This window comes from Haplochromis burtoni, unplaced genomic scaffold (genome assembly GCF_018398535.1).
Source record: "Haplochromis burtoni strain Fernald_Lab_line unplaced genomic scaffold, NCSU_Asbu1 Contig_241, whole genome shotgun sequence".
NCBI classification, from domain to species: Eukaryota; Metazoa; Chordata; class Actinopteri; order Cichliformes; family Cichlidae; genus Haplochromis; species Haplochromis burtoni.
The window spans coordinates 267909-282678 of NW_024582602.1; the positions used below are offsets into that span (position 1 = coordinate 267909).

At 41.6% G+C, this 14770-nt stretch overlaps 1 protein-coding gene across 1 annotated transcript in view; it reads left to right on the top strand.

Annotated features, from left to right (window-relative positions):
- LOC102293907 overlaps positions 1-10967 on the top strand; it is a gene marked incomplete at its 3' end in the record, with an annotated part of 15786 nt that extends 4819 nt beyond the window's left edge. The window contains 2 exon segments of the mRNA XM_042227048.1: positions 7153-7643; positions 7940-10967. Of these exon segments, the coding sequence (XP_042082982.1) occupies positions 7153-7643; positions 7940-10967 (3519 nt within the window).
- Positions 10968-14770: the final 3803 nt, after the last annotated feature.

Consider the following 14770-nt stretch of genomic DNA (forward strand, 5'->3'; position numbering starts at 1 on the left):
CCCAAACAAGAGGTCACGGAGCAGAGGCCAGAGGGGGTTGCAGTGGCGTGCCCGCGGGCTCTGCCGGCAGCCAGCTGTGCCAGAGAGGACCGGGCTTCAGGCCCAGAGGCCTGAGGGCACCCCACCCACCGCCCAGGCACACAAGCACTTTTATTAACATACAGCATAGATGTGCATGAAAAAATTACTCAAAATAAATTATTAGCATTTATTAAATGATAATGCTCCAAAAATAAAAGAAAACAATGTTTTTTCTGCATAACAAAAAGCTCACAATTGTGCAGTCAAAATGTAAACTAAAACACGATGAGCACAATAACAAAGACAGATTTCACAGCTGCTCTGTTCCCAAGTTTGTGACTGACAGCCTGGAGCTTGAAATCCTCTTTGTAACCACGTTGCTGAACAGGTGCAATTTATGGTCCTTATACACACACGTACGGTAATATTACGTTGAAGCACAGTACGTATCACTCCGCGAGGCTCCTCGGTAGCCGTAATGCTCCGACAATCCATAGAGTGGTGCAGCTCCGTAGCTTACCAAAGTCATACTAAAAAAAAATTTGACGTATTGCTGAGCGCCGTGTACCACAAAATCAGTTTGCGGTCATCAAGCACAACCAGAATTCATACATAAGGTGCGCTGTCAACTTTTGAGAGAATTAAAGGATTTTAGGCCGTGCAGCCCCTGTAAGCTGCATGGCATTAGCTCGCTAACACGTTCATGCCGTCCAGCCCCACGCATGGGGCTATGTGCAGTAGCTCGTTAAGAGGTTTGCCGTGTCCATCTTGTCCTTACCTGAAGGTGAAGCGGTGGGGGAGGAGGGGGAGTTGTGTTCAGTGAAGGAGAGAGGCGAGGCGCCGAGTAACGTTGTTTAGAGACAAAAGTGGACGAAAGGGAGGCAAACTTGCGGCTCCACAAGTATAATTATAACGTAACCTAGACTTTATTGATATAAAGGATATTGTCACAGCTTATATCAATATTTTTAAAAAACGCGATATATCGCCCAGCCCTAATCTCTACCCACATCACTCATGGGAAGCATTGCTTCAATAAAAATGATGGTCTTGCCAAAAATTAAGTGATTTCAGGTAAACCATCTTTGTATATTTCCAAATGCATTTGGAAAGAAACCCCTGCGTATCAGCTTAAAAACACTACAAGGGACAAAGGAGGACTAGATCTGCCTAACTTTCAGCACTACTTCTTAGCCAACAGGCTTCAGTTCATCACAGTATGGTTAAAACACACCCTCTTAGATGAGCCCTGGCTGGATGTAGAACGGGCACTATGCAACAATTTAGAGATTTCAGATCTACCATTTATCAGCTCAAACATCAAACGACATGAATGCCTTAAAACATCAACGTCAGCTCTTCTGTGACAGCTGGTGGGAGTTTCTAAGAAATGACTGAGTCTTCATTAATCCCATGCAAACTTACACCTATGAATGAAAGGCCTTATTGGCCACATGCAGGTTGCCCCGCAGTGGAATAGAACCCCACTGCGGGGTGTGTAAGTCGGGGGGACTTACACACACACACACACACACACGGACATCACATGGGAATACAGGTCGGAGATCGGCAGCGTTACAGAAAGACACTGAAAGTACACAACAATGGGAAAGTAGAAGAGGAAAAAGACCTACTCGTGCTGAGCACCTATGGGAGGACGGCATGAGAACAGGAAACAAAAAAACAAAAAAAACCCTCCTGGACAGAGCACATAAATGTCCACAGTACAACAATGGAGTACGTGACAAGCCACAAGGTTGGGTAGGGGGTGAGGAGTAATCCGAAGGAAACAAAGCAGTCATCCTGCACAGCGCTACCATACCAGCGCGGCACACGGACCCGCCGTGTTCCCCCACAGCAAACAAGCATCGAAGGTGTTTGGAAAGGCAGGGGGAGGATGTGGGTGTGTGTCCAGAGTTCAGCTGAGACGGTGTCCTCCGCCCTATCAGGCTAAGTAACAACCCTGACATACTACAGAATAATAAGATTAACTTCCCTTATTAACAAATTGTATTAACAAATTAAGTCTGTAATAAAAAGGAAATTTAAACCTTAAGTTGAACTACAAACACCAGGTGTGGTACAATTTCTTTATCTTAAAACTCTCAAATTACTGTCTCAAATATACCGTATTTTCGCAACTATAAGGCGCACATGAAAGCCTTAGATTTTCTTTAAAAAGTGTCGGCGCGCCCTATAGCGCAGTGCGCCCTGTGTGTTGTAAGGAGGACGTAGTAGAGAACACCATGAGAACGCTAAAGGGTGAAGTGTGGGCGTTGATCGTATATACCGGACAATCGCACATACCTGTATAAAAGGACAGGTATGTGCATTATGAGGAACATCGTTGTTTTAACAACCCTGAAAATGGCAAAGAGACACGCTTAGAAGCACAGTTTAAACTGAAGGCCATCAGCTACGCGGAGGAACATGGAAATCGAGCAGCGGCGAGAGAATTTAAGATTAATGAATCGATGGTTCGCAAATGGAGGAAGCTGGAAAACAAGCTCCGGCAGGTCAAGAAAACGCAGCTGAGTTTCCGCGGACATAAGGCGAGGTGGCCCGAGTTGGAGGAAAGACTCGAGCGGTGGATCATCGAGCAAAGAACGAGCGGGAGAAGCGTTTCGACGGTCACCATTCGGCTAAAAGCAGTTTCACTAGCTCCTTGAAGGTGACATTTCATTGACCATGGATCATCAGCAACGACGAGAAGCGTTCACGGTCCTTCGGTAAAGGTCACTTTACTGTTTTATGAAACGGTGCCATTTTTCCATCCGGACCAGGACTACGGTAGCGCAGCAACTTCCAGCGGATTATAAGGAAAAGCTGGCCATCTTCCGCTCCTACTGCAGCAAACACATCGGCGACAAAAACATCCAGCCCAGCCACATCACAAACATGGACGAGGTCCCGCTCACTTTTGACATCCCGGTGAGTCACACTGTGGAGAAGAAGGGGACCAGCACGGTAGCGATACGCACAACGGGGCATCGAAAAGTCTTCTTTTACTGTTGTGCTTGGCTGCCATGCTAATGGACAGAAACTGCCGCCTATGGTGATTTTTAAGCGAAAGACTTTGCCTAAAGAGAAGTTTCCAGCAGGAATCATCATTAAGGCAAATGAAAAGGGCTGGATGGATGAGGAAATGATGAAAGACTGGCTGAGGGAGGTGTATGTAAGGAGACCAGGTGGTTTTTTCCACGCATCACCATCGCTCTTAATCTGTGACTCTATGCGTGCCCATCTCACAGCCGATGTGAAAAAACTATGTGAAAGCAAATGAACTGTGAGCTTGCTGTCATTCCGGGAGGCCTGACAAAGGAACTCCAACCGCTGGACATCGGTGTGAACCGCCCGTTCAAAGTAAGGCTGCGAGCGGCCTGGGAGCGATGGATGACCGATGGGAGACCACAGTTTCACCAAGAGTGGAAGGCAGCGCCGGGCGAGTTACGCCACAATTTGCCGAATGGATTGTAGATGCTTGGGCTAACATGTCTGCTGGCACTGTTGTTCGAGCTTTCGCAAAAGCCGGCATCATTTCCGAGGAGCCGCACGGCACGGAAAGTGACTCTGACAGTGAAGAAAGTGAACCTGGCATGTTTGATGGAGATTTAGCGCAGCTGTTCAATTCAGACACAGAGGATGAGGACTTCGATGGGTTTGATGATACGTATAAAAATGTGAGTACCAAACTCAGTTTTGCTCCCGCTTTATTTTTAAACACGCACACTTGTATGCGCCTTATAATCCAGTGCGCCTTATGTGTGTGTTAAATACAGTAATGGCACACATAACTGAGACTGCGCCTTTTAGTACAGTGCGTCTTATGGTCGTGAAAATACGGTACAGGACGGTAGATCAGAATCACTTCAGATTACAAAATGGGAACCATCAGTCAGCTTAGACCAAACCTTCTGGTCTCAGGTATGCTTAAAAACCTTTTAAATTGATTAGAAATCCCAGTCTACAATGAATACAATACAAAATATTGTATAGTGCACTATACAAGTCATCGGATGTTCACGATGGACTTTACGTCTTCTAACAACTGCTCACACTGTCAAGGCAATCCTATCCCTCAGTCATGTCTGTTCAGTTTGTAATCAGGACTGCCACAGTTAGTCGCTTAGTCACGATTACATCGACTATTAAAATCGTCGATGCGTCGTTTGAAGCTTTGTAAGATCCTGAAAGATGCAGGAATAAGTAGTAGGATTTAAGAGTATAATAACAGACTGGAACAGAAGATGGCAGCAATGCATGTGCAAGGATGCCAGCTGCCGTTAAACCCCGAAGAAGAAGAAGCTGTCTCTGGTATCGGAGCTGTGTCCAGATTTTGTGGTGGCATCCTTCGGAGGCCGCATTTGTAGGTAGAGCTGGGCGATATAACGATATGTGTTGCGAAATAACTTTCTCGATAGAAAAGTTAAACTATTGCAATAGACCTCGCCGCTCTTGTCCTCTTAAAAAAAACAAAAAAAAAAACCAGCCAATCCAAATTAAGTAGCGCAGAGCCGAACCAATCACAGCCGCAGCGTCACGTCACGTGACTTGTTACGTACAGCACAAGTGCCAAGCCGCACATGTGTATTTGTTTGGGAAGCAGCCAGCCGCCGTCCGCCCGGGTAATGGAGGAAATGAGTGTGCCGACTAGAAAAATCAACCGAGCGTGACCGAAGGTTACCGAAGAGAAAACAGATGATGGTTCCAACGCCGGAGAGATTGTCGAACGGAAGAGCCACAGAAGCTCCGTAGTGTGAAGGTATTTCTGCTATTTCAAGTCTGACAAAAACAGAAGCTGCACTGTAAATGTGCCGAAAGCAAGTCTGGAAATACAATAAACTGGTGCAGCTCAGTCTCTGACTGGAAGCGCTGATTCGTCATTCGGCTTTTGTCAGACTAAAGTAACTGTTACAACTGTTTGAAAAGCTCAGCTATACAACAAGGAGAGATCGAGAATTTCCTTTTAGTTCTCAGTTTATTTGATATTGACTGTTGAAAGATTTTATTATGTTTATGTATAGAAGTACATTTCATTTGAGGTTCTCTAGATGTGTTTGCTCTTTTTACTAGAGAAGTTACACTGTGCAAAGCTCAGCATAAAGTCTCTACCTTTGTATGTTATCTCTTCCACTCATGTGTCTGTGACGCAAACATGCTTGAGTATAAATAAAGGGTGGCAACTGCTGCGGAGTGTGAGTCTCCGTTTGAGCTCTCACCCGTGTGCACGTTAAACCTGCAAACCTGTCTGAGTGTCATTTATTCTGACCTGAGTTGCATTACAGGAAAACTCCTGACATTGACAAAAGTTAGTCAGTTTTGTCTGTTCTTCTGTAAAACAAACTAAGATTTATTTTTAGAATTAATATTTTGTTTCTAAGTGGAATTGACAGTTTAGTCTGTTTCGTTTGTTCTATTTTGAAACTTAAACGCTTTAGCGGCTGCCTTTTGTGTAGTTTGCAATATTTGCCTTTATTTATCTGAAAAAGTCTCATGTTCCTTAAGTACATCTACCCTGTTGAACTTATTATGGGAAATAAATATTTAAATAAAAACAAGCTGCTGATTATTTCACATTTTACTTGTGAGCAACGGCACATTTAAATCTTACAAATATAGTTATTTGGCTGATATCGTGATAGATATTGTTATCGCCTGAAATGAAAAAAACATATCGTGATATGAAAAAAATCTTATATCGCCCAGCTCTATTTGTAGGCCGATTATGTTACAGTGTCGCAACAAAGGCTGTCCAAATTCAAAGACTGCTCCAAATGCAGCCAACAAATGTGTCCTCCTTTTCCCCCAGATTTGAAGGATGGGTCGGGTGTATCCTTCTTGGCCCAACCTATCCCAGAATTTATAGCATGGCCCAGCCAATTCCAGTTTCCAACAATGGTAGCAGCTACCTAGTTTTAATATTACTATTATTTCTCTTTCTGGGTCACAAAATACACTTTAAAGATATTTTCAAGTGTGAATGTAGCTGTGTAAACTTCAAATATCTGCTCAGTTTATCAAGACATCATATACGTGCAAAAGTGCTCTCGGGTTTTTGGAGACGTCTGTTACCCACTGGCTCGATAGCTAGCTGGGGATTCAAGCCGGCGTAAACAACGAACTCCCGGCGCATTGTTTTCAGACCCCCCCTCGGTCTTTGGCTACTCAGGTTAAACATGATATATAAGTCACTTAGATAACTTTAAAATGTTTTTGGCATTTTTCAGGGTTTTATTTATCCCTGAGTAAATCTGTTTGCTGAGATCAAAGTTAGTTTTCACACAGCTCAATAAATGTTAAACAGAAGAGTGAGACTGTAGAGAATTTATATTTCTCCACAGACAACCTGCAAATGTCATTAAAGGTTTAATAAACCATCATCTTGCCTTTAATGTATGTGCTAACTAAAAATAAACACTTCAAGCTGTAAGCTAATGATAGTTAAGAGGAGACTGAGAGCGGTGAACCCCGGGAGAGCTGCCAGTCTCTGGGGCTGTGGTTAAAGCCTGTGCATCCTCTCCCTGACTCATGGCACAGTTCCCCGTCTACCTGTCTGAAGGCCTCCACTATCATTCACGTCCCCAAAAAGCCTGGTATAGACAGCCTGAATGACTACAGACCTATAGCCCTTCTATAGTAATTAAGTGTTTTGAGTGAATACCATTTCAGCACATCAGAGACGGTCTACACCCAACACTTTGCATCCTCCGTGGACTGATTTGCTCTGTAAGCAATCACCATCACTTCACAGAGAGCTGGGTCATCTGGAGAACAGGAAGAGCTCCGTAAGGATGCTCTGCATGGACAGCTCAGCATTCAACAACATAATATACGACATCTTCAGCTCAACTCTGATGGAGATAAGACTGTGTACAGGGCGGAGGTAGAGAACTTGTCCACTGCAGCTGAACATCTTTAAAACAAAATAACTCTTAATGGGCTTCAGGAGGCACAGACAGCTTCACTGCCCTCATCTTAAATGGAGACTGGTGGCATTTGTCTCCATGTTGGCCATTTAAACGTACGTGTGTGTGTGTGTGTGTGTGTGTGTGTGTGTGTGTGTGTGTGTGTGTGTGTGTGTGAGAAATTGTATAACTATAACCCAGATTTTGGTTTACATTGTTTTTGCAGGATGTATGCTCTCCAGGGCTTAAGAGCAAGGTGTCCACATCATGCCCATTGTTGTAGATCCTTAATTACCACCTCATCATCTTCAAGAGACAAAATGGGTTCCAATGTTGAACTTGATATTGGAGCTGATATTTCAGATGAACGACATTGTAAGAATCAAGAAGTGAGAAATTCAACAAACTGTGGACTGAAGAGGAAACGACAGCAGAAGATCTCTCCTTATTCTCACAGCCGTCAACCAACAAAATGTGAAGATTTTGAAGTTGAGAAAGCCAAATCATGGACAGATGAAATGTTTGACTTCATCAATAAAGAGATTGCCTTTTACAAGTCAGACGTAAAGAAGAAAGAGACTTCCAACGCTTCTGGGATTCAACACTGCACTGGACAACCTCTTGACCAAGACGGGTTGAAAAGCAGCAAAGGAACAGAATTATTTCCCAGCTCTAACAAGAATTATAATACATCTGCATCAGAGAACTGTTTAAAAGGTACACTAATCTCTACTGTATAAAGTTTAAAACATTCTCCCAAAATGCATCTGCTTGGATCGAATTATGTCTGTAAAGGGTTGTCAGTCATGTTCTGATAACTGAAGGTAAAAGAAATGCCAGTGTTGATGAAATAATGTATAACCACTCCTAATTATTCAGTACCTGCGCCAAAGAATCCAAATGCTAGACTGAAGAATGTAAAACGAATTGCAGAGCTGGACAACTTTTCTGAATTACACTGCAACAAACCTGGAGTGGCGATATAAGTAACTTTCATCTCTTTATGTCCACAGATTATCAACATGTCATGTTGGATGTTGCTGCCACTTGCACAAAGAATGAAGCAGAGAGTCCAGTGACTGTGACAGCAGTGTCTGGGGTCACTGTGCCAGAAGAGACTGAGAAGTACCCAGGATTAACGGTGCGCTGCAATTCCTCACAAGGAGAGCGTGAGAGACTCAAAGAAACACCAGGCGCTCTACCTTTGTTATCCAAGCATGTGAGATGGGAGAGGGAGGATGTTAGCCTCAAACCAATTGAAGGAGTAGGTTTAGGCAGTGGGCCTTGTGTGATTGGTGGAAATCAAGATAAAAATGTAAACCAACTTCAGAAAATTGAAGACCAACACTACTGCCATGTTGCATCTAAGGATGCAGTTGCAGTTTCCAGCCTAGATTCATTAACTGATAAAACTGAGCTGGGGAAAACGCGAGTCTCTATGTACCAAAGTGAACAATCGGTGCGCAACCAAACAAGCTATAAAAATGCTGAAGAGGATACAACTGGTGTGTGTTTACAGGCTTGTGCAAGCGCATCTCTTCCTTTGAATAAAGTGAGCAGTGGAGAGCTGTTCTATGTAACGGTTATAAAAGATCCACAATATGACGATATTTCAGACACCGAAAATTTATCGAATATGGACACGAATCTCCTAAACACAAATCAAAGGGACCCTTCATATGAAGATGTGAGTGAAGATGAGAATCCAGAAGTTGATAATAATGACGAGGAGATGCCTTCACCTTCATGTGAAGTGTCTGAAGCCAGTAATACGCAGTTTGGACGTGTGCAGAGTCAGGCCGAGCTTCCAAAGAACCAAACACTTGGCATAGCACAAGATTGCTCTTGTCCATGTTTTGTTGAAACTGAGGATGGGTTTGAACGTTTCTTATGTCCTAAATGTGACGGTGAGAAACATTTAGATTGGCAAGCAAGCTGCTCTTTGAGCCCCCTTTCTGACGCGCAAGATCAAGAGGAGACTGATGAAGACGATGATTGGCTTGTTATGCCTATTAGCGTATTAGATGTTAAATGGGAACCAGCAGATGAAGGCCAGGCTGACCCAGAAACTGTTTCACAGCATGATGGTGAGCATGAAGACCAGGTAAAACAAAGTGACACAAATCCAGCTGTCTGTGAGGTACCCGGATCTGTTCCAAACCATGTGCCAGCTTCTGCTTTTTCCATGATGGAGGTTTTTGAAACACCTTCTCATCTAGCAAAAGTCATACAATCTAGAGAGACAATGCAACAGTCCTTCATGACGCCTTCTTCCTGGGGCACAACTGAGACTAAAGCTCAGAGACCACAAAATAAGGAGTCACATAGTGCTCCTGATGACAGTTGTGAAACTGACGATAGTTCCGATTACTCTTCTGATTCAGGACGTAACTATCTGACCGTGTCCAAACAGTGGTTAAATAACCTGTCAGCGCCTGCGTCAGCAGAGAAAAATGACTCTGGTTCTGAAAAAGTAAATGAAGACCATGAGATGGCAAACTTACAACCAAGTCAAACGGGGAACAGAAGCAAGTCTTCAGAAAAGGATGACATCATCAACCTTGATTCTGACACCGAGGATGAAGGTGTCCAAAGCTGTCCAGAGACACAAACAAAGAGATTATTCTCTACGCGCACAGAGAACAGTGGAGCTGCCAGCCTTAATCAACTGAAGAAACCTTCTCCTGAAACTGTGGAAGGAAACTGTCAAACCAATGGACGTACATCTATAGATTTATCCAGATGTTGTGACGAAGTGATCCAGAGTGGGAACCCTGACCTTTCACAAAGGACAGAAAAGTGTAATAATACTGGATCTCACCATGGTAGAAAAGCACGAAGCATTTCAGATGATCCTGCTGTTATAGTAATATCTGACACAGAGGATGATGGAAACCAAAGCAACAGACATGTCAAGAGGAGAAGTGGACTAATCTCTGAGTCGACGGGGAGGGATGGTACTTCACAAGGTGAAAAAAGGAAAAATAATAAAACGCAGGACGGCAAGCATGAAAGTGCTGAAACAGAGACCAAAGAGCCTGGTATGTTTCCTGCAGACACAAAGTCTCAGCATCAATCCAAACTTCAACATCCACAGTTGAAAGAAAAGAGACGGGATGTAAGTTTTAGACTATCGCACAGTATAAAGAAGAGAAAACTGATTCAAGTTATAAGGCATTTTCAGCAAAAAGCCAACAGACCACCTACCTCAAAAACAGTGGAAACAGACATGGAAAAAGTCCTTACCAAAAGGAAGACCATTTCTTTAGACATGGAGAATAGCAATAGTATCTTCATGGAAGCTCAAACCAACATTTTTGCCAATGAAAACTCTCAAATCGGTCTGTCATCCAAAGACTCATCTGAGAAGCTTCTGAAGTCTGGGGAGAGGGAGGTATACTCCACTAAAGCTTGCCACAAGCATGTTCAACAAAAGGCAAAAGGGACTTTGGAAAAAGCATTAGAAAAATGCATTAACACACAGAAGAGAAGAACCATAGTACTCTCATCACAAACTGAGGGCAGCAATGATGCCTTACTTTATGCACAAACTAGTCCATCCTCCAAGTACATGCCTAAGAGGTGTCTCCAGACTCTGGATTTGAGTCCTAATCCTGTGAGTCCTCACTTTTTTGTTCAGAGAGCTTCTCAGCCTAGTGAGCACCTGAAGCACATGGAGCAGTCTACAGCCCAAAAAAATAAAACTCTGGTGACACCAGAAACCAGCAAAAACACTCGCTCCTCTAAAAAGGAGACGCAACATTTTTACAAAGAGATAAATGACAAGACTGGATACAGAGGGATGCACCACACTGATACACACCATACATTACTTTCTAAAACTAATACCAGCTCAGATAGTGCCAGACGACATTTTTCTTTATACAGTTTACAGCAATCTCATTCCTACAGCAGCACCTCAACATTAAGTCAGTCTTACACTCATACAAAGGACCCATCATCCTTTACATGCATGCAGCATTCAGCCAAGAAGCAAGTGTTTAATGACCGTCAAAAGAGCTTTGTCCCAACCAGGAGAGATCAAAAAACTAGTGTGGAGAGTAACCTACGAGCCCAGAACAGTTTCAAGTCAATGAAGAAAGGTAGATGTGGTGATGTGGCACACAGGCGGAGACGCAGCTTCTATCCGTCTGTACCTCCTCTGATGAAGAGGACCAAGTGTGAAGCCATTCAGCTGACCAAGGCCAGAAATCGGGACACTCCACAGAAACAAAGTGTGTACTTTTGAAGTCTTTAAAATGTTTTGGATTATTATTCATTAATTATTCATTTAGGTAAAGTAAAAAAATTATTTTAAATGTGTTTAATCTCACTGCATGTTCCTAAACTTGACTCTAAATGTAGGATTCCCTGTGAGTGAAGGCTATAAGTGGAAGAATGAAACAAGCTTCATGGCTAACAGAAGATGATCCTCAACAATATATACATGGACTGCATATAAAACATGAATCCGGCTTCTAGCCCAAATGTAAAACTATACATTCTTACGTTTCTTTTTTGCTAACAGCCCTGAGGGAACTATTTTGAGTTGTTTCAGATGTTTGTAGAGGTGCCACCATTTCTGTCTTTGGTTTATCAAAAGCTCTTCTGTACAGTACAGCGGCATTCATATAAAACTGTAAAATATTCAATATTTTACCTGTTGTCAGTGTAAATATGTACGTTTAATTAATGTTATATTGTTAACATCTGTCACCGTTGTCATTGTTTAAACAGGAATCTGTTTGCAAAGGCTACTTCATGCTTCACATTTTTACCTTGAAAGCTTATCTAGTACACACCAACTATAACTGTATTTTCAATTATACTGCTAAACAAATATGAGAAATGAGAAATTGACAAATGAAGTGTACCTGTTGCCAATTTATGCCATAAAATGTGCACTTTATTAAGAACATGGCACTGGTCAATGAAAACCAGAACAATCACGTATGTATGTATGTATGTATGTATGTATGTATGTATGTATGTATGTATGTATGTATGTATGTATGTATGTATGTATGTATGTATGTATGTATGTATGTATGTATGTATGTATGTATGTATGTATGTATGTATGTATGTATGTATGTATGTATGTATGTATGTATGTATGTATGTATGTATGTATGTATGTATGTATGTGATTGTTCTGGTGCACATTTTATGGCATAAATTGGCAACAGGTACACTTCATTTGTCAATTTCTCATATTTGTTTAGCAGTATAATTGAAAATACAGTTATAGTTGGTGTGTACTAGATAAGCTTTCAAGGTAAAGTTTTCTGAAAATCTCGTGACTCAGTGATTTGTGAGATGAGAGACAAAACATGTTCGCCAGATAAAATCCAAATGAATCCATATGGTTCAGAAAAATTATAGTAATTACAAAATGGTATGTTTCAGGCTAGAATGGCAAAGGGGAAGCTGTCAGTGGAGGAACGAAAGAGAAGGAACAGGGATGATCAAAAAAGGAGAGGAAAAATTAACAGCCAGCCTGAGTTGAAGAAAGAGTTTCTCATAAAGGGAAAGATGGAGAAATAAAGAACATCAGTGATCTGAAAGAAAGAAAAAAGGCAGAAGAGAAGGTTTTGGAAACAAGCACAGAGACAAAAGGAGAGAAAGTCCAGCAGGGTCTAAACACACAACCACAGAGAACTTTAGGAATCAAGGAGCAGGCGGCTACTTGCTGGTGAACTATTAAGATGTAGAACTTGACATGTGCAAAAACAGAATTGTTATGATGTGTCTTGTGATATTATGTAAGTTGTTAAGGTTTAATTGTCATTTTGAAAGAAATAATATCTTGTTTTTTACTAGTGTGTCACCACCGTCAGATTTGTGTCACCACCGTCAGCACCTTGTCAACTCCATAATATGGAGTTTTTCTTCATTTTTCTCTTTTGGAGAACCATATAGTTTCCTCCCCCATGATCTTCCAATAGAAATACGTAGTTTTCTCAATAAATGTGTAATTTGCATGCTGCTAAATATGAATGTTTCTTATAGAGATTAAATACAAGCTTCTGAAAATATGTATGACTGTAACTCTAATAATAAAAAGCCAAAACAATCTTACTCTTAAACATGGTTTAGTTTGAAAACACATGTGCATAAACGGTAGAATAGACAAGCTACTAATAGTCAAAATAGCTGAAACAACTTAATTTAGAATATGTATTTTTGCATTTCTTTGTGTCAGATGGTGTTGACAAAAACTTGGACTTCTCCAGCAAAAACATAAATTATTAAAAAATGTTACACCTGGGAGATTGTACCAAAACACGGTGAGACAGCCAAAACTTTGTGTAACAATTATATGTAAATATGTTTTTGAAAAATCAAAAAATATATTTTAGAAAATTAAAACCTGTTTTGTCCCTAATCTCAGGAATCACTGGAATGTGTTAACTCAAGAAGGAAGTAACCTAGGATATCCAAAGTCATCCCATAGGGGCAGCTACTAAAATATTGGAAAGTGCCAAATACCTGTCAACTTTTCTGAAAAACACCTAGGACTTTTAAAATTATACCATGGGTTCATCTACTAACTGCAACCACCATTATTTTCTTTTCAACCGTCCTCTTACCAAACATTGTGTAGTGCTAAATGCAGGTAAACTAAATTAATAATTCACTACAAAGGTTGGACTTCAAGGATTTTCTTGTAGTCAGGGAGATAACCAAGAACCCGATGTTTTGACAAAGCTGCAGTATTGTCCTGTGAAGACAGGAGAACCTCCCAGAAGGACAACCATTTCTGCAGCACTCCACCAATGTGGCTTGTATGGCAGAGTGGTCAGTTGAAAGCCACATTTCAGTAAAAGACACCTTTTACCCTTTATACTGCCAGACCATGAATTGCAGCCTTTCCCCAAACTGTCTGTGAATGGTACACTTGGCCATTGATAGCAACAAATACTTCGGGCACAACTTCACCTACTTCCAAGGTGCATGAAGAAGATAAAGATAAATAAAAAAATAAAATATCCTCACATGAGAGCTATCTTTTATGTAAGAATTTAGAAACCAAGAAACCTCCAAAACTTAAATCCAATCTTGTCTTTTGCACAACCTTCACACCAAAAACCAGAAACATTAAAGAAATTATTTTAAAACATTGGCATATCCTTCAAAATGATCCAAACTTATTAGGGACCTTTAAAGAACCACCACTGATAACTCATAAGAGAGGTATAAATATTAGAGATGGGCTAAAATGCCTTGATGCATTCACAATCATTCAGGTAAGTAAATCTCCAAAAGTTGATTTTGTTCATCTGGACGTAGCGTTTTCAGTGGGAGAAACATTTCGTAACTCATCCAAGTGGAGTCTCAGCTGACTGCAGGTTTCCCCAATCTTATAAACAGTACATTATGCAAATGTGCAAAACATTTGTAAATGTGCATGGAGTTACAAAAAACATTTCTAAATGTACAGTAAATGTGTCCGGCTGGGATAACCACAGTTACTCAGGGCCTTCTTGATGTTCTTCTGCCTCCCTGGCTGCTGTGTCCGTGGGGATGGTGTTCGCTCTGTGTTGTAGCGTCCTGATGACGCCCAGTTTGTGCTCCAGTGGAGGATGAGAGTCAAACCTTAAATACTGACCCATATGCGTAGGTTTCCGGTACACGTCAGCTTTTAGATGTCCCCCATTACTGATGGAAATCTCACAGTCTAAGAAGGCTAACCTGCCACTTTTCATATCCTCCCTGGTGAATTTGATGTGTCGGTCCACCGTGTTTTCATCTGCCTCCATAATGACATCTCTCACCTTCTCAACAAAATCCAAAGTGTTCTGGATGTGGTGTTCAGAGCTGCCTACCAGCGGGTTGAGGAT